The following is a 21,327-nucleotide window of genomic DNA, read 5'->3' on the forward strand; positions in this document are numbered from 1 at the left end:
AAGTGTGCATGCACACGAAAGCTCATACCAAGAACTAACTTAGTTGGTCTTTAAGGTGCTACTGGAAGGAATTTTTTTATTAATGAAAGTAGTTTAAAATGTTTGGAAATAATTAAAATTAGCAGTAAAATATATTAAAACACGTCAAAATATCGACATGTCCAGCCTGGGTATGTTTGCATAAACAAAAATGTTGATTTCAATCGGCAGGGAGTTCCATAAGGTATACCTTTTGGTATGCAATGTTGCATACTGTACAAACTTTGCAAGCAATTTTAAAAATATTTTCACTAATGCATGCATCTTTAGGCACATACTATTTGCCTGGAGAACTGGATTGCAAAATGATGATGATGATTTAAATTTCCATTCCACCCTTCATCTGAGGATCATTGGGTGGTTTACAATATAAAAACACAAAAATACATAATATAGTAGCAAACAGAAACAATACCCACCCCCATGTTTAAAAGGCTAGGGCTAGGAGAAGAGGAACGTTTTTGCCTAGTGTCTAAAGATACGAAGTGAAGGCACCAGGCGGGCCTCCCTGGGGAGAGAATTCCACAAGCAGGGAGCCACCACAGAAAAGGCCCTGTTCTCGTGTTGCCGCCCTCCAGACCTCTTGCAGAGGAGGCTCCTCTTAAATATCTTGGAAATTGGACCCAAGTAAGAAGTGTGTTGGTGGGACACGGATGGTGCTGTGAGTTAAACCACAGAGCCTAGGACTTGCTGATCAGAAGGTCAGCAGTTCGAATCCCCGTGACGGGGTGAGCTCCCATTGCTCAGTCCCAGCTTCTGCCAACCTAGCAGTTCGAAACCACGTCAAAGTGCAAGTAGATAAATAGGTACCGCTCCGGAAGGAAGGTAAACAGCATTTTCGTGAGCTTCTCTGGTTCACCAGAAGCGGCTTAGTCATGCTGGCCACATGACCCGGAAGCTGTACGCCGGCTCCCTCGGCCAATAAAGCGAGATGAGCACCGCAACCCCAGAGTCGGCCACGACTGGACCTAATGGTCAGGGGTCCCTTTACCTTAAGAAGTGTGTTCTTGCTTGCCTCATCACAGTTGAGCCAGATCAGTGAAAAAACTGACCAGCAGGTATAGTCAGCTCACGGAACTCATTGCCACAAGAACCCACTGGCTGGCTGTGGCTCTCCAGGGTTTCAGACTCTGGGGTCTTTCCCAGTTTGATCTTTAGCTGTCCCTGAGCAGCAAGCAAACCTCCCCACTTGAAAGCTGAATTAACGCTTTGTCACTTGACATGGAAACGAGAAAGGAACATTTAGGGGCTGTATGATTTCCAACAGCAAGACAGGAACACAGGATTCCGGACTGTTTTGAAAAAAGCATCGCCCAAAAAAATAAAAGGGGGGGGGGAATGGGAACACTGAATGGTGGAGAGGGGCAGAATACCAGAAAATAGGCAGAGTGTCCTTATTGAAAATGGGGGGGGGGTGTTTATGCCCTGAATGGGGGGGGGCAGTATTATTAATTTTATATTTGTTTAAAAAGTTTTAAAGATGCTTCTCTCTACCAATAGTTCAGTCAGGGCATGTGAACAGTCCTCAGTGAGGAGGGCTCTTATCGCACCAGGATGGATGAGCAATAATCAATAATGGTCTCTTTAGGAGCACAGTTCACTCCTGGGAAGGAGGGGCAGAGCATGCCAGAGACTTTGTCAAGCCCAATGAGCAGCTACGTTTCCGAGCACAATTCAAAGTGTTGGTGCTGACCTTTAAAGCCCTAAACGGCCTCGGTCCAGTATATCTGAGGGAGCGTCTCCACCCCCATCGTTCTGCCTGGACGCTGAGGTCCAGCGCCGAGGGCCTTCTGGCGGTTCCCTAATTGTGAGAAGGGAGGTTACAGGGAACCAGGCAGAGGGCCTTCTCGGTAGTGGCGCCTGCCCTGTGGAACGCCCTCCCACCAGATGTCAAAGAGAACAACTACCAGACTTTTAGAAGACATCTGAAGGCAGCCCTGTTTAGGGAAACGATTTTAATGTTTAATAGACTATTGTATTTTAATATTGTGTTGGAAGCCGTCCAGAGTGGCTGGGGAAACCCAGTCAGATGGGTGGGGTATAAATTATTATTATTATTATTATTATTATTATTATTATTATTATTATTAACAACAACAACGACACAGATGCAGGTAGGAGGTCTTAGAGGGGCAAGGCTTTGGAGGAGAGTGAGTAGATCAAAATGTTGGTGCCACTACAAAGAAGGCCCCCAGCCCAGATCAAAATTGAGGGAGGGAGGGAGGTGGTTTTTGCTAGGGTGGGGGGAAGAGAGGATTAGCTCCTCTTCCCAAAACCAGAATGAAAAGTGGGTCCCCTGAGGCAGCTCCTAGTCCTGGATTGCAATAATAATAATAATAATAATAATAATAATAATAATAATAATAATAATAATAATAATAATAATAATTTCAAGGGACGCATTTCATACCCTGTCACAACCTGAATTTCATACCCTGTCACACCTCAGTCACAACCTGAAATGGCTGATCTGCAATTGGGGGGGGGGGGCAAGTCATTTGGTGGGGTTTGGAGAATAGCTCCTGGGGTGTGTGTGGTTTTTTTTTGGGGGGGGGGGCATATGACCTAACACTGGAAGCTGCAACCTTCTAAAATCTAAAAAACCTGAGGGTTAGTAAGTTTGAGCAGGAACGGACTTGTGGAACGAGCTTCTGGACCATTTACCTTGCAGGGTGGGGTGGATGAAGAGCTGCCAGTTTGCAGGGCTTAATTGGGGTTGGAACAACTTGTGTAATTGCAATTACAGGCAGGCACACACACACACAAACACCAGTTAACCCTGAAGTTTTAGCTCCACAGATGTGCACATACCACAATTTGTATTTTAATCAATTGTTTTTATACCTGGTATTTCCTCACTTGGGTTCATCCATTTAATCTCAACCGATCCACAAAATGAATTTCACTATGTCACTCAGCAGATAATTTAACTTGTGGGACTCACTGCCACAAGATGTTGTTGCAGAAGCAGCCGGATGGCTTTAAAGTGTTGGGGGGGGGGTTAGATAAGTTCATGGAGAAGGAGAGGTCTATCAATGGCTGTTGGCCAAGGTAGCTAAAATGGAACCTCCCTATTCAGATGCAAGCTACCTGTTGCTGGACATCAACAGCAGCAGTTGATTGGTTGGGGCGGCTGGCTGGACAAAGAGCAGGGAGCAGGGGTTGGGTCTCAGGTGCCACCAAACCGAATTATCTCTGTGAATAGATTAATCAACTAAAACAAAAGTTGATTGAGACTTTAACTGCAAGGGGGCAGATTTTAATTGTAAAAAGAGGGGGAAAAGCTGGTTTTGCTGCTTTACTTTCAGAGAGTGTGACTGAAGATGGCTTCTCTGCTTAACTGGTATACCTTGTTCCCAATTCATGGTTTCTCTGAAGTGACTCAGGCAGGCAGCTCCTCTGAGATTTCTAACTGGTCAGATAATTGTGTTCAAAAGGCTGAATATGGGGCTGAGCAGTCGCCTTAGCTCAGAGTCAGCCCTGTGATTCTCTTGCACCGCGAAGTAATGGGAAAATATCCGATGCGTTCTCATTGCAGGCGGAGACCTTTCGCCCCAGATGCTCTCGGAGATGAGGGAGACGAACCAGGTTCTGCGGCAGATCACAGAACTGCTGAAACAGCAGGTAAGGGAGGCGCGATGCCAGTCGCACCCTCCTCCTTTTAAGTTAAAAAGGAGAAAAATATTAAAACACCTGAACCCTACATAGCCATTCCCCACCATCAGATTATGCACTAGTTGTGCACAGACTATTTGTACACCAGATCTTTTTAAATAACAACAACAAGTGCCACTGTATTCTGCTCTGGTGAGACCTCACCTGGAGTACTGTGTCCAGTTCTGGGCACCACAGTTCAAGAAGGACACTGACAAACTGGAACGTGTCCAGAGGAGGGCAACCAAAATGGTCAAAGGCCTGGAAACGATGCCTTATGAGGAACGGCTAAGGGAGCTGGGCATGTTTAGCCTGGAGAAGAGGAGGTTAAGGGGTGATATGATAGCCACGTTCCAATATATAAAAGGATGTCGCATAGAGGAGGGAGAAAGGTTGTTTTCTGCTGCTCCAGAGAAGCGGACACGGAGCAATGGATCCAAACTACAAGAAAGAAGATTCCACCTAAACATTAGGAAGAACTTCCTGACAGTAAGAGCTGTTTGACAGTGGAATTTGCTGCCAAGGAGTGTGGTGGAGTCTCCTACTTTGGAGGTCTTTAAGCAGAGGCTTGACAACCATATGTCAGGAGTGCTCTGATGGTGTTTCCTGCTTGGCAGGGGGTTGGACTCGATGGCCCTTGGGGTCTCTTCCAACTCTAGGATTCTATGATTCTATGATTCTGGAACCTCCAGGTCTAGCGGCAGTCTAACTTGATTCCTAGGTTCTTAGGGGCATTTGGCCACTGTGGGAACAGGCTACGGGACTAGATGGGCGCCCTTTGGCCTGTTCCAGCCAACCCCTTGAGACGGAGGGGACATAATCTTGATTGGTGGGGGAGGCATTGCGCCCCCCTTAATATCTGCCCCCTGCTTCGCGGTGAGTTGGCAGAGCTGATGCCATCTGGCTCCTGTCAACACGCCTCCATTGGCTTAGGGTACAAGGCGTTTAACCGGTTTACCTTCCCCCTGCCAACAGGAGGAATTGTTGTCGCCCCCTCCCTCGAATACAGACGTCGAATACAGCAATGTAGGCGGTGCTCCGAGACGTTGTTGTGCCTTGTGCTTCACACCCTCGCTTTCAGGGCCTGGGAGAAGGGTCGAGGAAAGGAGCCCTTTGCGCATGCTCATTGGGCAGGAGTGCACTGGTGTTTTGGAAACCAAGCTTCCAGCTGAAGGTGACAGCAGAGGCTTGTCGGTGGTAGCCCCGAACGAGCATATAAAATTCCTTGTACATTCTGTGCAGACTTTGGGCTAGAGGTGAAGGTAAAGGTACCCCTGACCATTAGGCCCAGTCGCGGACGACTCTGGGGTTGCATGTTCATCTCGCTCTGTAGGCCGAGGGAGCTGGCGTTTGTCCACAGACAGTTTTTCCAGGCCATGTGGCCAGCATGACTAAGCCACTTCTGGTGAACCAGAACAGCACACAGAAACGCCGTTTACCTTCCCGCTGGAGCGGTACCTATTTATCTATTTGCACCTTGACGTCCTTTTGAACTGCCAGGTTGGCAGGAGCAGGGACCGAGCGACGGGAGCTCACCCCGTTGCGGGGATTCGAACCGCTGACCTTCTGATTGGCAAGTCCTAGGGTCTGTGGTTTAACCCACAGCGCCACCTGCGTCCTATCTATCTATCTATCTATCTATCTATCTATCTATCTATCTATCATCATTCTTGATGGCTTGACAACCATATGTCAGGAGTGCTCTGATGGTGTTTCCTGCTTGGCAGGGGGTTGGACTCGATGGCCCTTGTGGTCTCTTCCAACTCTATGATTCTATGATTCTATGAACAATGGTTATTCTTAAGCATATAACAATTATTTCAGTTCCAGGATTCTACTGTTGGTAGAGTAATAATTTGTTTTGCATGGGGTCACCGCTATCCAACCCATTTGCAGTGTTCTCTAGTGCTTGCCAAGCTTTCATAAGGACTAGAAACTTGCAAAGAAACTGCAAGTGGAGGATGCAGGCTGCAGGGCGACATTTGGTCGGCATGCCAACCAAGATGCCAAATCCTGGCTTTAGGTAAAGGTTACCAGATTTTTTTTCAGTGAATCCGGGGACACTTTTCAACTTCAATGGATTTTGTATGGGGACTGGTTTGTAAATCCGGGGACCGTCCCTGGGAAATGGGGACGTCTGGAAACCTTACTTTAGGTGTTACACCTGGGGAAGCCTCTTCTGCATTGCATCCACCTAAACTAATGGACTGGAGTAAACCATGTCCTTTCATTTCAGTGGGTCTGTCTGAGCATGGCTACCGTTTGAGAAAAACCCTGAGAACTTATTCTGTAGCCCTGATTATAATGGACAAGAAGCAATTACCATAGCTGTCAACTTTCAGATTTGAAAATAAGGGATTAGCAGCCACACCTGTCCCAGGGACAGTCTACGGGATATCTAACAATCCGGGATAGCAGCGGGAAGCAGCGGGAAACGGCGCTGGAATAAGGGAATTTCCCGCAAAAAAAGGAAAGGTTGACAGCTATGGCAATTACAATATTGTGACCTGGGAGAACATGGCAAGGATCCCGAACATAAAGAGTGAAAGTCTGGGCCAATCCAAGGCCTCCCAAATCTCCTGAAAGGGAGAGAGGGAGCTTTTAAAAAAATAAATAAAATCTATTGAGGGTCACATTCCCTTCTTGGGGATAATCTGTCAGGGGCTAAAAGTGGACAGGGTCATTCGTGACCCCCTGGACCAGAGCACGCCAGGCACTCCCGTCTTCCACTGCCTCCCGCAGTTTGGTCAAACTCATGCTGCTGGCTTCAAGAACACTGTCCCACCATCTCGTCCTCTGTCGTCCCCTTCTCCTTGTGCCCTCCATCTTTCCCACCATCAGGGTCTTTTCCAGGGAGTCTTCTCTTCTCATGAGGTGGCCAAAGTCTTGGAGCCTCAGCTTCAGGATCTGTCCTTCCAGTGAGCACTCAGGGCTGATTTCCTTCAGAATGGAGAGGTTTGACCTTCTTGCAGTCCATGGGACTCTCCAGAGTCTCCTCCAGCACCAGAATTCAAAAGCATCCATTCTTTGGCAATCAGCCTTCTTTATGGTCCAGCTCTCACTTCCATACACCACTACTGGGAAAACCGTAGCTTTAACTATACGGACCTTTGTCGGCAAGGTGATGTCTCTGCTTTTTAAGATGCTGTCTAGGTTTGTCACTGCTTTTCTCCTAAGAAGCAGGCATCTTTTAATTTCGTGCTTCTTGGGAGAAAAGCAATGACAAACCTAGACATATTCCTTCCCACCCAACAAGAGAGAGACAGAGCACCCCTGATGTGTGAAGAGGACTCCCCCCCCCCTCAGCTTCCTTCCATCACTCCATTCATTCCCCCCCCCCCATGGCACTGGAAATTAGGCATTGGGACAGACCACAGTTCCCCACCCCTTATTTAGACCAATTAATTTATCCACCCCCAGGACTAGATTATTGGGACAGACCACAGGGCAGCGGCGAGTTTGGGAGGAGGTGCTTTTGCCTTACTTTGCCTTACAGATCTCTGCTTATGTCCTGCCTCTCCAGTTAGGAGCAAACAAATCTCTAGGGGGAGAAGGAAGGCTAGGTCTCTGATCATCAGATGCCCATTGCAGAAAACCCACAAGTGAGACTCAAGCCCCACTTTCTCAACGGTCCTTCTTTGGGCTCCAACCCATTGGCACTGGCCACCTGCATTTGGTATTAGCGGGAATGTCAGCATAACAGACTCTCTATGCCACATAGCAGAGGAGAAGCACATTGGCTTCCCAGAGGGTGTTTTTCCCCAGCATCCTAGGCCTTCCAAGTGCCCTTGTTGTAAACAAAATCTGCCCTTTTCCCTTATGGGGTATCCAAGAGCCCATATAAAGTCCTTACATAGGTTTCCTATTGGTAGGAGAAAATAACAGAGGCCAACCAGAGAATATTGAGAAGCAAAGCAGCTAGTAAGCTTGATCTTTATTGATCTGTTGCAACAGGGTCCTCACTCACCACACGCAGGAAAGGAGGAGGAACCCAGAACAAAGGTGTGCCTGCCCTTATATAGACATTTTAAATTCCCTGCCCCGGAGCTCCAGACCACCCCTCCATACATCATACATACATCACAGAAGGGGTGTAACCCAAGATCACCACCCCAGATACATCATACCTACATCATAGAAAAGGCGGTCTACAACAGAAATCTGAGCGCGTTGTTTATCTCCTGACAGGTTACATGTTAATGCTCACTTGATTGGATGCCCTGGGAAGCCTGGCTAGTCTTTCGTAATGATAAATACTTAGTTCCTGGGCCATGTCACAGGCTCACACCCTAGTCTTATCTTAAATGTGCCCTTAAGACAGGATTTGTGAGGAAAGAGACAATGGGGAGGTTTCCTGACCCCCCCTCCCTTCCTTGCAGGGAAAACATTTGGTCAGTTTGGGAATCAAAATGGTCTCAGGTTGGTCTTCCTGTGCTGATCTATGTACGTGTTTGGTTGGTACACTTATGAACATGAAAGGTAAAGGTGAAGGGACCCCTGACCATTAGGTCCAGTCGCGGACGACTCTGGGGTTGCGGTGCTCATCTCGCTTTATTGGCCGAGGGAGCCGGCGTACAGCTTCTGGGTCATGTGGCCAGCATGACTAAGCCACTTCTGGCGAACCAGAGCAGCGCACGGAAACGCCGTTTACCTTCCCGCCAGAGCGGTACCTATTTATCTACTTGCACTTTGACGTGCTTTCAAACTGCTAGGTTGGCAGGAGCAGGGACCGAGCAACTGGAGCTCACCCTGTTGTGGGGATTCGCACCACCAATCTTCTGATTGGCAAGTCCTAGGCTCTGTGGTTTAACCCACAGCGCCACCCGCATAATGTTATGAACATTACCATATATCTAAGACCTCAGAATTCCTATCACACCCCTATTTCCCAGGGACAGTCCTGGATTTACAGAAGCCCTCCCGGTTTATGATTTGATCCCAGAACGTCCCGCTTTCCCTTAGGACACCCCTGTTCCCACTGGAGAAATGTTGGAGGGCATGCAGCAAGATGGCTGCCCCGGTGCTCTGAGGGCGAAGCATCGTCTGGGGGTCTTCCGCCCTTGGCCAGCCAAAGTCTGCTTTGTCCGGCTGCCTCTCTCTTGTGTAACTCCACATTCCAGACGCGCTTTCCCTTCCACCCCCGGCTCCCTGGCCGCCTCTCCCTGCCAGCAAACTGGAAAAGCAGACTGGCCCTCTCTGTGCCAGGACAAACTCTTGCGGAGCCGGGGGGCCTCCGGGGGGAGTCGCCGCCGTGCGTTCCTCTCCGGCCGTCCTTGCCGAGATGAAGTCAGAGCTTCCCCAGGCAGCGCCACTCGCAAGCCTCTCATTAGAGAGCCCACGCCGGGGGCCAGATGGACCTAGCAGTCCCGTCCATCAGGGGCCTGTCTTTTCAAAAAGAAAGAAAACCCTTTTATGAAGGAAGGGAGAGTGCTCTTGAACGCAGGTCCTGCTTGCAGGCTTCCCATAATGGCGTCCGGTTGCCCACTGGGGGAACAGAAAGCATTGGCCCTCTCCCCATCAGTGACCCCCTATTCTCTATTCATGGAGGAAAAGGCTTTAATTTGAATTCAGCCTGATCTTTTATTTCCCTTCCCTTCCTTTCCCACCCCTTTTATGAAGATCACCCGCTCTGAGACCCCACAGCTAATTCTGCCCTGGTCTCCTCGCTGGCCCAAGTAGGACCAATTCAGCCAGCTAGCCCTGGGGATTGTCTAATTGATTTTTTAATTTTATTGTTATTCATGTTTTTATACTGCTGCTTTTATAATTAAGTGTTTTAAAGTGTTTTAAATTTGTTGTTATCCGCCCCGAGACCGGTTTTCTGAACCGGGAAGAGCGGGGTATAAATTATTTATTATTATTATTATTATTATTATTATTATTATTATTATTATTATTAACAACAACCACCCCACAAAGTTGGGACAGAACAATATTGAGAGCAAAAAAGTATTATTATTATTATTATTATTATTATTATTATTATTATTATTATTATTATTATTATTATCACAGTGGCTACCAGCCACATTGGCTATATGCGCTGCCTCCGCAGTAGAAGGCAGCAATGTTTTTGAGTACCTATCCCAGGAAACACTGGCCACTGCAAGAAGAGTATGCCGGACTTTGGGGCCCTGTTTGGTCTGATCTGCTTACGTTCTTAAGGCTTTGTGGGGGGGAATCCACATGGGCAAAGTGGTAGAGCCTCCAAGGTCAGAGGCAGGCTACCTCTGCACATAGCAGCTTCTGGGGAGGAACAACGAGGTGTGGGCTGTCTGGTCGTATGGCTAGGCACTTAAAAGATTTGAGGTTTACGAGGACAATGAGGTCTGCATAAACTTAGCCGTTTCTTTCTTTTTTAATTTTTTTTTATTTTCAATGCAAAATTACAACAAAAATTGCAAACATTAAATCAAAAATAAAGCAGTACAAACAAACAAAAGAAAAGAAAAAAACAAAAAGCAAAAAGCAAAAACACACATCTACAAATCAAACCATATCATGATTCTAATCGTTACGTATGTATACACATATTGACATCCTTCCTTTGTTCTAAGACCTCGAAATTTTTACTCTTTCTAAATTGTTGTGTCTAATGTAGATTACCTCTAGCTTTATACTTTTTGCACCATTTTTCTCTTTCTTTAACCCTGCAAAGCTTCATTCATTACATACCGATATACTTACTCTAGAGCAATGGTTTTTTATATACTCTTTAGCCCATCCCCATTCTTTTAATAATTTTTGGTCCAATTGGACCATAAACTTAGCAGTTTCTATTGCCTGGAGTTAAAATTTGGATTTTCAGTGTCACGGAAGGACAGACCAGAATAATCCCCCACCCACATCAGCCCGGATGAATTATTCAATGCATTTGCTACCCACACCCAGTTCGTTCTTCTTTTCATTTACACAAAGACACCCCCCAAATTAATTTCCCAACCCTCCTTGCTTCAGATCAGTTCAATTCCCCTTCATCACATGTGCTTGCCCATTCCAATAAATCATTTCTACATAAAGTCATCTTAATTTATTCCCATTCATTAATATCATACCCATTAAACCCAGACCAACCCTCTCCAAAAATCCACTACACTTGAGGAAGACGAGGGACTTATGGCAACTTATGGGCCCAGCACTAACAATTAATTTGGCACGTTGTCGCTGTCAGTCGAGCTTCCACCATCAGGAGCAGCCTACCTTCAACTAGAAGCATATTACAGGGGTTAGTTTTCTTTATTGTGCTGTTGGGTGGGGGGCATCACGGTTGCTCACTGTTGGGTCTAGTTTGATATCACAAAGCAGTTCCCTTGCTCCTTCTGTTTTGCCATTTCTTTTCTTTTTTTAATAATAAATTTTATTAGTATTTTCCACACAACAACAGCATGAAAAATATCGAAAAATAGCAATACACAAAACACGAAAACCAGCATACAAAAAAACACAAAAACACAAATCCATATCTTACAAGTTAATAATATAAACATTAAAAACAAAAAGAAACATTGACTTCCACCAATCCCACAGCAATTCCTTTACCTCTCATTGTGTCTTCCTGTTTTCCTTATCCTCTCTATCCTAGCATCTAGATATACATCATCATCATCATCATCATCATTATCATCATAGTTGTTGTTGTTGTTGTTGTTGTTGTTGTTGTTATTTATTATTATTTATACCCCGCCCATCTGGCTGAGTTTCCCCAGCCATTCTGGGCGGCTTCCAACCAAGTGTTAAAAACAACACAGCATTAAACATTAAAAACTTCCCTAAACAGGGCTGCCTTCATATGTCTTTTAAAAAGAAGATAGCTGCTTATTTCCTTTACATCTGGTGGGAGGGCGTTCCACAGGGCGGGCGCCACTACCAAGAAGGCCCTCTGTCTGGTTCCCTGTAACCTCACTTCTCGCAGTGAGGGAACCACCAGAAGGCCCTCAGGAGATGGACCCAGGTGTCCGGGCTGAGCAATGGGGGTGGAGACGCTCCTTCAGGGATACTGGGCCGTTTAGGGCTGTCAAGGTCAGCACCAACACTTTAAATTGTGCTCAGAAATGTACCGGGAGCCAATGTAGGTCTTTCAAGACCGGTGTTATGTGGTCTCGGCGGTCGCCCCCAGTCACCAGTCTGGCTGCCACATTCTGGATTAGTTGCAGTTTCCGGGTCACCTTCAAAGGTAGCCCCACCTAGAGCGCATTGCAGTAGTCCAAGCAGGAGATAACCAGAGCATGCACCACTCTGGCGAGACAGAGTTTCTTATCCTTTCACTTCACAAGGTTATTCCTTTGCTCTGCCATTTCTGGAAAAAAGAAAAGGAACTTTTCACAAGCTCTTGCGCTGCTCTCTTCTAACTGCACACCCATCCATCTTCAGCCTCTGCCCTTTCGAAATATACGTTTTCAAAATGGGGCACATCTCCAAATTAAGGTCGCGCATGCCCTTGTCACTTTGAGGTTGGGTGGTGTTTGTCAGTTTCTCCTGAAATATACAAACCATCCACCCACAAAACGCAAAAAGAAATAAAAATAAATAAAAATCTGGCAGTGGAAGCTAAAACCACCACGGGTTCCTTTAGGCCTGCGCTGCCCAGGTTTACAGGAAGGTCTGGGTTAGATTAAAGCTTCTTTAAAAACCGCAACACGTTGGCAACTGTTTAATTGCGAGCTGGGAAGCAAACGGTGACCCTCCAGCCTTGTGCCGGATGAGGTGATTACCTCAAGTAGACCTTCTGCCGTTCCCCGGCTGGGGCAGTTCTTCCTGCCTTCAAGGCCAAATCCAGATGGGAACGGGGTCCAGACTTTATCTACCAAGCCAGTTTTAACAGATAGTCCCTCGTTTTTCTCAGGAACGCCCCTAGGGAACTCAAAATGGCACACACGAGGCGATACATTAATTGGCATTTGGCCTCATTACCTGCACCCTGGGCAAAAAGCAGCAGCGAAACTAGGCTTTATTTCACCCGGGTCAAAGACCCAGATTGGCACCCCGAATGCACATTTGTGTACACACACACACAGACACACAATCAGGTTGGGAGCCTCAATGGCGCCCCTCTGGAGGTTTCACCAAGGGCAAAAAAACCAACAACTAGCCCCCTGTCCCTGTAGCTAAAGGTAAAGGTAAAGGGACCCCTGACCATCAGGTCCAGTCGTGGCCGACTCTGGGGTTGCAGCGCTCATTTCACTTTACTGGCCGAGGGAGCTGGCGCACAGCTTCCGGGTCATGTGGCCAGCATGACTGAGCCGCTTCTGGCGAACCAGAGCAGCGCACGGAAACGCCGTTTACCTTCCCGCCAGAGCGGTACCTATTTATCTACTTGCACTTTGATGTGCATTCGAACTGCTAGGTTGGCAGGAGCAGGGACTGAGCAACGGGAGCTCACCCCGTCATTGCGGAGATTCGAACCGCCAGCCTTCTGATTGGCAAGTCCTAGGCTCTGTGGTGCCACCCGTGTCCCCTGCCCCTGTAGCTATGGCTCTGCAAAAAGGGCACAACATCAGCTGGTGCCAGCAAATTATTATTATTATTATTATTATTATTATTATTATTATTATTATTAGGTTGCCCCAGCCACTCTGGGCAGCTTCCAACAAATTAAAACACAGTAAGATATCATGAAAAACATTAACAGTTTTTATCTCTATAGTTCTTTAGGATGAGAGGGTGTCCCACAGGGCAGGTGCCACTACCAAAAAGGCCCTCACAGCGAGGGAACTGCCAGAAGCCCCTGGGAGCTGGACCTCAGGGTCTGGGCTGAACAATGGGGGTGGAGACGCTCCTTCAGGTCTACTGGGCCGAGGCCATTTAGGGCAAGCTTCCTCAACCTCGGCCCTCCAGATATTTCTGGCCCACAACTCCCATGATCCCTAGCTAGCAGGACCAGTGGTCAGGGATGCTGGGAATTGTAGTCTCAAAACATCTTGAGGGCCGAGATTGAGGAAGCCTGATTTAGGGCTTTCAAGGTCAGCACCAACAGTTTGAATTGTGCTTGGAAACGTACTGGGAGCCAATGCAGGTCTTTCAGGACTGGTGTTTTATGGTCCCAGCGGCCGCTCCCAGTCACCAATCTAGCTGCAGCATTCTAGCATCATCCCAGGGCATCATGGGAGAAAAATGGCAGCCCCCTCCCCTCCACAAATGATGTTCTGGCCTCATCAATATGGTCTGCAACTAAAAACAGCAAGGCCAGAAAGAGGGGGAAATTATTATTATTATTATTCCACATAGGAATCACCAGTCAATGCCGAATGCAACAGTCAATTGCTCTTCCCAGGGAATTCTGGGAATTATAACTTTGTAAAGGAAATGGGGCCATTCTCAGCACCCTTAACAAACTACAGCTCCCAGGATTCTTTGGGAGGGAAGCCATGACAGTTTAAAGTGGAATAAAACTGCTTTAAATGTATGGTCTGGATATTTAGTTGGATACATCCCAGAAACCAGGGGTGGTACATGACAAGCAAAGGCAGGAAAGTAAAGGACCTCTGGACGGTGAAGTCTAGTCAAAGGCGACCCTGGGGTTGCAGCACTATTCTCGCTTTCAGGCCAAGGGAGCCAGAGTTTGTCCACAGACTGCTTTCTGGGTTATGTGGCCGGCATGATTAAACCACTTCTGGCTCAACAGGACCCCATGACGGAAGCCAGAGCCCACAGAAATGCTGTTTACCTTCCCGCCAGAGCGGTACCTATTTATCTACTCACGCTGGTGTGCTTTTGAACTGCTAGGTTGGCAGGAGCAGGGACCGAGCAATGGTAGCTCATGCCGTCATGGGGATTCGAACCGCTAACCTTCTGATCAGCAAGCCCAAGAGGCTCAGTGGTTTAGACCACAGCGCCACCGTCCCTATTAGTAACACAACACACACTTGGAGAAACAGATGGAAATCTTCGGAGAGACTTATTAGTGTGAAGTTTAAATTCAATTTTACTACAATCCATCTGGCTGGGTTGCCCACCTAAAATGTTAGGATCCACCATACTGCATGTCTGGATTTCATCAGGACTGTTTCCAATCTTGATGGAACAACCATCATGTTGCATTTTGTTACTTCTGTTGACTGTATTTTTTGTTTCTTTCAAAAAGTTAATAAAAGCTTTTATAAAATAGGACTAACTTAGCCAGCTAGCCCTGGTGATCCTCTAATGTTTATTGGATGGATCTTCCCCCTAAATTATTTTTTGAATTCTGAATTTATTGTTATTCACGTTTTATGCTCTATTTATGCTGTTTTTTGTTGCATCAATTAAGTGTTTTAAATTTGTTGTTAGCCGCCCTGAGCCCGGTTTTTTGAACCAGGAAGGGTGGGGTATAATAATAATAATAATAATAATAATAATAATAATAATAATAATAATAAGCAACAACCACCCCACAAGGCTGGGACAGAACAATATTGAGAGCAACTTTTGCAAAGTGCTTTCTTTTTTTCTAGGAGGTTCAGAAGAAGAAATGCCTCAGAAATAATTTTTCTCAGAAGCATGTCGCCTGGGACATTTCAGCTCGGCTCTGCTTTTGTATACTTGGCCTTTGGGTCGGAAACTGAGCTTTCCTCCCCCACCCCCAGTCACCAAGGAAGGGGCTGTAAACTGGTGTTTATTTTCACCATTGTTTTGCAGATCAAGGAGCTCACCTTCTTGAAGAACACGGTGATGGAGTGCGATGCTTGTGGTAAGTCTGTGTCAAAGGTATCTCCATACAGACCCATTTCTTGGAAGAGTTTAAAATGAGATGCATTCCTTAAAAGCTAGCAATTGGAGTGAATGGCGCTTTGTGCATGCCCAGAGGCATCCTGGCCCCCAGGCGTCCCCTCCTGCAAAAGAGGGAGAGGACCATAAGGTCCTTATTGCACCCAGATTTCATCTCAGCTACCAGGTGCAACCAGCCAGCCGTAAGGGGCCAGAGCGCTGCCGCCTGAGCGCACCACCCAAGGCGTGGCCCCTAATCGCCTAATAGCACATGGCTGGGTGTGCACTGCAATTTCTGCCTGGCTGCAGCTGAAGAACAACCAGCCCGGCCTTTCTCCCGCTCCCTTGCTCCCTGGCAACCCACTAATGGCAGCTGCTAGTCCTGCTCTAGCACATAGCAACTCTGAGCATCATCTCGTCCAATCCCCTGCAAGGCAGAAATAATGTGCAGCTGCCCCATGTGGGGATCGAACCTGCAACCTTGGTATAATCAGCACCACACAAGTAAAGGGACCCCTGACCTTTAGTTCCAGTTGTGGCCAACTCTGGGGATGCGGCGCTCATCTCGCTTTACAGGCCAAGGGAGCCAACGTTTGTCCGCAGACAGTTTTTCTGGGTCATGTGGCCAGCATGCTTAAGCCGCTTCTGGCGAACCAGAGCAGCGCACAGAAACGCTGTTTACCTTCCCGCTGGAGTGGTACCTATTTATCTACTTGCACTTTGACATGCTTTCAAACTGCTAGGTGGGCAGGAGCAGGGACCGAGCAACGGGAGCTCACCCTGTCGTGGGGATTCGAACCACGACCTTCTGATCTGCAAGCCCTAGGCTCAGGGGTTAGATAAAGGTTCCCTGGGTGGTTAAGTCCAGTCAAAGGGGTTTATGGAGTTGCGGCGCTCATCTCGCTTCAGGCCATGGCTGTTTCAAGTGGCGCCATAATGCTTTAAATGTCTGGTGTTAGCGTGGTTTGAGACGAAGGAAGGGGAATATGGCAGCCAGCTGGCTGTGAGGGAGAGGGCAGACAGGAGGGAGATGACTGTGGTTGGTGGGGCAGTGCCCCATTCGCCCCTAACAGACCAGCCTCCAGAGGGGGCAGCCCAACTCCTTTGTTTCCTTGTCTTCCAGGGATCGGTACAGGAGCGACTGGCCCCGGCATCAGCGTGGCGCCTCTTAATCGCTGCTACCCGAATCCTTGCTTCCCCGGCGTCACATGCACAGACACCCCCACCGGCTTCCGCTGTGGGGCCTGTCCTCTGGGCTACACGGGCAACGGGACCCACTGCACCGACATCGACGAGGTCAGGAGGTTCCGCCTTTCCTTCTGCGTAAAAGATGGGAGGCTGGAGAAAGCCATAGATCTCTTCTGTTTTTGTTTTTCAAATTTTTTTTGCTGGTTTTCCAATTTATAACATACAAAAAAACATCAAAAACAAACAAATAGGCAAACATTTATCCTTGCTATAATGATTCCACTTTTGTTAACATTGTTGAATGACTTCCTCGAATCCCCCTTGCTGAGTTTCCCTATACTCCACTGTAACAGTTTTCCAAAACTATTTCCCCATAAAATTTACTTAGTCAATTTACATCTTTCTTTCTTCTCATTTTAACATTAACGTAAAGGCAATTCCAAACCTATTATTCCAAGTAGAACGGCTTCTGGTTTCTTAATAAATGTATATATTTCAACATTTTTTTCGATTCATTATAAATCTTTTCCCAGAAGTCTTTCACTTTGGGGCAGGTCCACCACCCCATAGATCTCTTCTGAATCTTTTTTCCTCAACTGGCTTGGGGGTGGAGGGGAAGCACTAAGATTGGCTTAGGTTCCCCTGCCCCGCAAACGCACACAGTTCTTCGCAGAGCAAAAAGATTGGGCCCCCCACCCCCATTCCAAATTGTCTACTTTCCGTGTGAAGGCCGATGTTCCAGAACCCCATAGAATTAGGTGTTCATGATTCACACAATGGGGTAGGCATGTTGGACAAACTCACTGGCCTCATTTTCACCTTGCTCCAACTGAAAATGTGACGAAGGAGATTGCCATGGGAGGGGGTAGCAGAGCAATGGAGGGAATGCAAGCCAGTGTCCCAAATGGTGTTATCAGATCCGCAAACCCGTTTGAAAGCCACTGTTATAGCGATGCTATAAAGGTAAAGGGACCCCTGACCATTAGGTCCAGTCATGGACGACTCTGGGGTTGCGGCGCTCATCTCGCTTTGTTGGCCGAGGGAGCCGGCATACAGCTTCCGGGTCATGTGGCCAGCATGACTAAGCCGCTTCTGGCGAACCAGAGCAGTGCACGGAAACGCCGTTTACCTTCCCGTTGGAGCGGTACCTATTTATCTACTTGCACTTTGACGTACTTTTGAACTGCTAGGTTGGCAGGAGAAGGGACCGAGCAACGGGAGCTCACCCCGTCGCGGGGATTTGAACCGCCGACCTTCTGATTCGCAAGTCCTAGGCTCTATGGTTTAACCCACAGCGCCACCTATGTCCCTTAGCGATGCTCTAATCATGCACAAATAAGCGAAACCTTTTCTCATTGCAGTGTGCAGCGAACCCCTGCTTCCCCAGAGTCCAGTGTGTCAACACAGCCCCTGGCTTCCACTGCAACCCCTGCCCTACTGGCTACACTGGCCCCATACTGGAAGGAGTCGGTCTGGCTTTCGCCAGGGCAAACAAACAGGTAACTCCTCAGAGAGTAGGATCTTCTGCCCTCTGATGGGGGGGTGAGCACAGCTGCGGATAGAGAAGGGGGTGGAGCAGGGTTCTTCCCAGTTTTACATTTCTTTGCCATTCCTTGAAGTCAGGGGCCAGGCAGCCTGTTTATGCTCCCAAGGCCTGCTGCACGTAGGAGGGCTGATAGGAACAGGGATGGAAGAAGGCATTACCTGATGTTCCGCCCAACATCCTGTTTCTCTTCTGCTGTGGTTCGTCTCCCGCCCAAGGCCATGTCATCCGCCTCTCTTGTCTTCTCTGGTGAAATTATGTAGCCTACAATGCATTTTGTAAATTAAACCATAATGGGTTTAATAACAGGTGGAGACGAATCAGCGTATAGAGGGGAGGTCCAAAAAATATCTTCATGGTGCCTACGGAACAACTTGCACATTAATATCAGCAAGACAAAGGAGATGGTGTTGGAATTTCAGAGGAAGAGAGGAGAACTAGCCCCGCTGTGTGGAGAGAGTCTCTTCCTAGGAGTTTATCTAAGTGAAGACCTTACTTGGAAAATAAACACAACCCAGGTGGTTAAGAAAGCCCAACAGAGGCTCCATCTCCTCAGAGTATTGCAAAAGAAGGATGTCAATCAACATTTGATGATCTCCTTCTACTGGTCCACAATAGAAAGTCTCCTTTCATACTGCATCACAGTGTAGGACGCTGGTTTGACATCAACTGATAGGAAGTGCCTACAGAGGGTGGCAAATACAGCACAAGATATTATGGGCTGTCCCGTGAATCCGTTGGATGAAATAGCAGAAGAACCGGCACTTTCTTGATCTCCTGCCCTCGGGCAGAAGATATAGAAGCAGGATTAGTCGCACCAACAGGGTAAAGAACAGCTTCTGTCCGTGGGCTGTTAGGCTGCTGAATGAAAAGATCACAACAGGGCAACTGACCTTCGGGTTTGGTGGGTGTGCGTCAGTAAACGAGGGGAATGAAGACTAAGAGAGCTGAGTGGCGGGTGCTCGTGTAATCTCACTGAATACAAGTTGTACAAGTGACAATAAAGTACCGGTATTTCAATTTCAATTCAATTAAAAATAATAATTCAATTTGCCGTTGCATTATTCCAACCCCATTCATTTCAATGAGAATGGAGATGGGTGTATGTAATCATTATGAATCATTTGTGAACAGACAGCAGAAAACAACAGCAAATGCCATACAGTATTTGCCAGGTTGGTTTTGGTTCCGGGGTGAATAATTGGATACCAGCAATTTCTGCTCCTGTTTCCATTTTTGAAGCTGTGCTGCAGAGCAGCAGGAAGAGTCCTGGCTCTGGGTCGTAGTCCGGGCAGCGGCTCTATACAAGGCCGCTCAGTTCCAAGCTTGTCACTGGTCCATTTTCACGCAGTATCTTCACCCTAGAACTTGGTCCAATTACTTACTGAAGCCCTTTTGGTGTGCAGAGTGAGCAGCGCTTAAGCTGGCGAATCTCCCTTAGAGAGCAGACTTTACCTATTGAGGTCACACATGCAGAGATGCAAGGAAGGAGTTGCTTATTGCAGGCCAAGTCTGTGTTTCGTCGTGGGGCTATTGATCCTCCCAAATACTTGACCACCCAAAAATGCCTTTGAAACAGCAAAAAGGTCTTGCGGCACCTCTGAGGACAAAGAGATTTATTACTGCAGAAACTCAGGCCCCGTCCCAGAAGCTTATGACATAATAAACGTGTTGGCCCTTAAAGTTGCCACAACAGGACACTCCGCTGGTTTTCGCCACCAGGTAAACAGGCACCAATCTCCCCTCTCTGTTCTTTCCTGCGCAGGTCTGCAATGATGTCAACGAGTGCGAGACAGGGATGGGCAGATCCTGTGTCCCCAATTCCATCTGCATCAACACTCGGGTAATTATTGGCAGTTGTCTCAGACCAGACCTTCCTTCTGTCCCGCCGCAAAAGGCAACCGCCGCCCCTCCTTTCAACAAAAGCAGAAGCAGCTCAAGATGTTAGATTCCTGACTAATGTATTTTAGTTTCGCTGCAGACAATTATCCCGTGAGAGCCTCTCACCTGGCTCTGTCTATCCATTTAAATTATGCCAGGTGTTAAGTTGTGGGCGAACATATCAGACGACACAGCGATTCTTCCAAGCAGCTCTTTATTTGTAAGCTGGAACAGAACTGATCTGAGGAGCTCAGTCAGCCTGCTTATATAGAGCTCCAGAACAATGTAACTGTTGCCATTTTCTAAAACTATCCAATCACTGAACGCCACTTTCGATCCTTCATTTGCATAACTATCTACAGTAACCCCCTGCTGGCCCAGTACATAACACCAGGTAACAGCCAGAAGCATCAACAGTTGCTTGTTCATCTTTAGAGGTGCAAATGGCACCCACCTTGGGGTGCTCAGACCACCGAAAGCAAAGCAAAGAGACCTGCATTTGCACACTGAGAATCCCGTTGAAAGCAAGACGAATCACACGGTGTGATAGGAATTTTGAGGTCTTAGATATATGTTAAATGTTCATAAGTGTAAAAACCAAGCACGTACATAGATCCGCACAGGAAAACCAACCTGAAACCATTTTTGATTCCCAAACTGACCAAATGTTTTCTCTGCAAGGTCAAAGGAAACTGGAAAGGCCTCCCCATTGTCTTTTCCTTCACAAGTCCTGTCTTAAGGGCACATTTAAGATATGAATAGGGTGTGAGTGTGTGACCTGGCTCAGGAACTAAGTATTTATCATTACAAAAGGCTGGCCAGGCTCCCCAGGCAATCCAGTCAAGTGACCGTTAAACAGGTAACCAGTCAGACGAGATAAACAACGCACTCAGATTTCTGCTGTAGACCGCCTTTTCTGTGATGTAGGTATGATGTATCTGGGGTGGTGGTCTTGGGCTACACCCCTTCTGTGATGTATGTATGATGTATGGAGGGGTGGTCTGGAGCTCCGGGGCAGGGAATTTAAATTGTCTATATAAGGGCGGGCACACCTTTGTTCGGGGTCCTCCTCCTCCTCCTGCGTGTGAAGGGGGCACCCTGTTGCAACAGATCAATAAAGATCAGGCTTACTAGCTGCTTTGCTTCTCAATATTCTCTGGTTGGTCTCTGTTATTCTCTCCTACCAGTAGGGAACCTACGTAAGGACTCTATATGGGCTCTTGGATACCCCATAAGGGCAAAAGGGCAGATTTTTTATTACAACAACGGTACACAAAGGCCTGTGTTTCCCAAAAGCAAGGCTGTCCCAAGATCGGTGGAAGGGAAAGAGAAAAGCACCA

The 21,327-nt window shown here is 47.4% G+C and overlaps 1 protein-coding gene across 2 annotated transcripts in view; it reads left to right on the forward strand.

The window, feature by feature from the left end:
- The window catches only part of COMP (cartilage oligomeric matrix protein), a 47,982-nt gene that overhangs the window by 3,740 nt on the left and 22,915 nt on the right, over window positions 1-21,327 (forward strand). The window contains exons 2-6 of one of the 2 annotated variants that reach the window (XM_081177722.1): window positions 3,578-3,663; window positions 15,307-15,358; window positions 16,499-16,671; window positions 17,925-18,062; window positions 19,872-19,949. In XM_081177722.1, coding sequence (XP_081033848.1) covers window positions 3,578-3,663; window positions 15,307-15,358; window positions 16,499-16,671; window positions 17,925-18,062; window positions 19,872-19,949 — 527 coding nt within the window. Of the gene's footprint in view, window positions 1-3,577; window positions 3,664-14,043; window positions 14,164-15,306; window positions 15,359-16,498; window positions 16,672-17,924; window positions 18,063-19,871; window positions 19,950-21,327 lie in introns of those variants that run through there. The other variant, XM_081177723.1, reaches the window with a different exon arrangement.

The sequence above is a fragment of the Podarcis bocagei genome (assembly GCF_964188305.1).
Source record: "Podarcis bocagei genome assembly, chromosome: 18".
Classification (NCBI taxonomy): domain Eukaryota; kingdom Metazoa; phylum Chordata; class Lepidosauria; order Squamata; family Lacertidae; genus Podarcis; species Podarcis bocagei.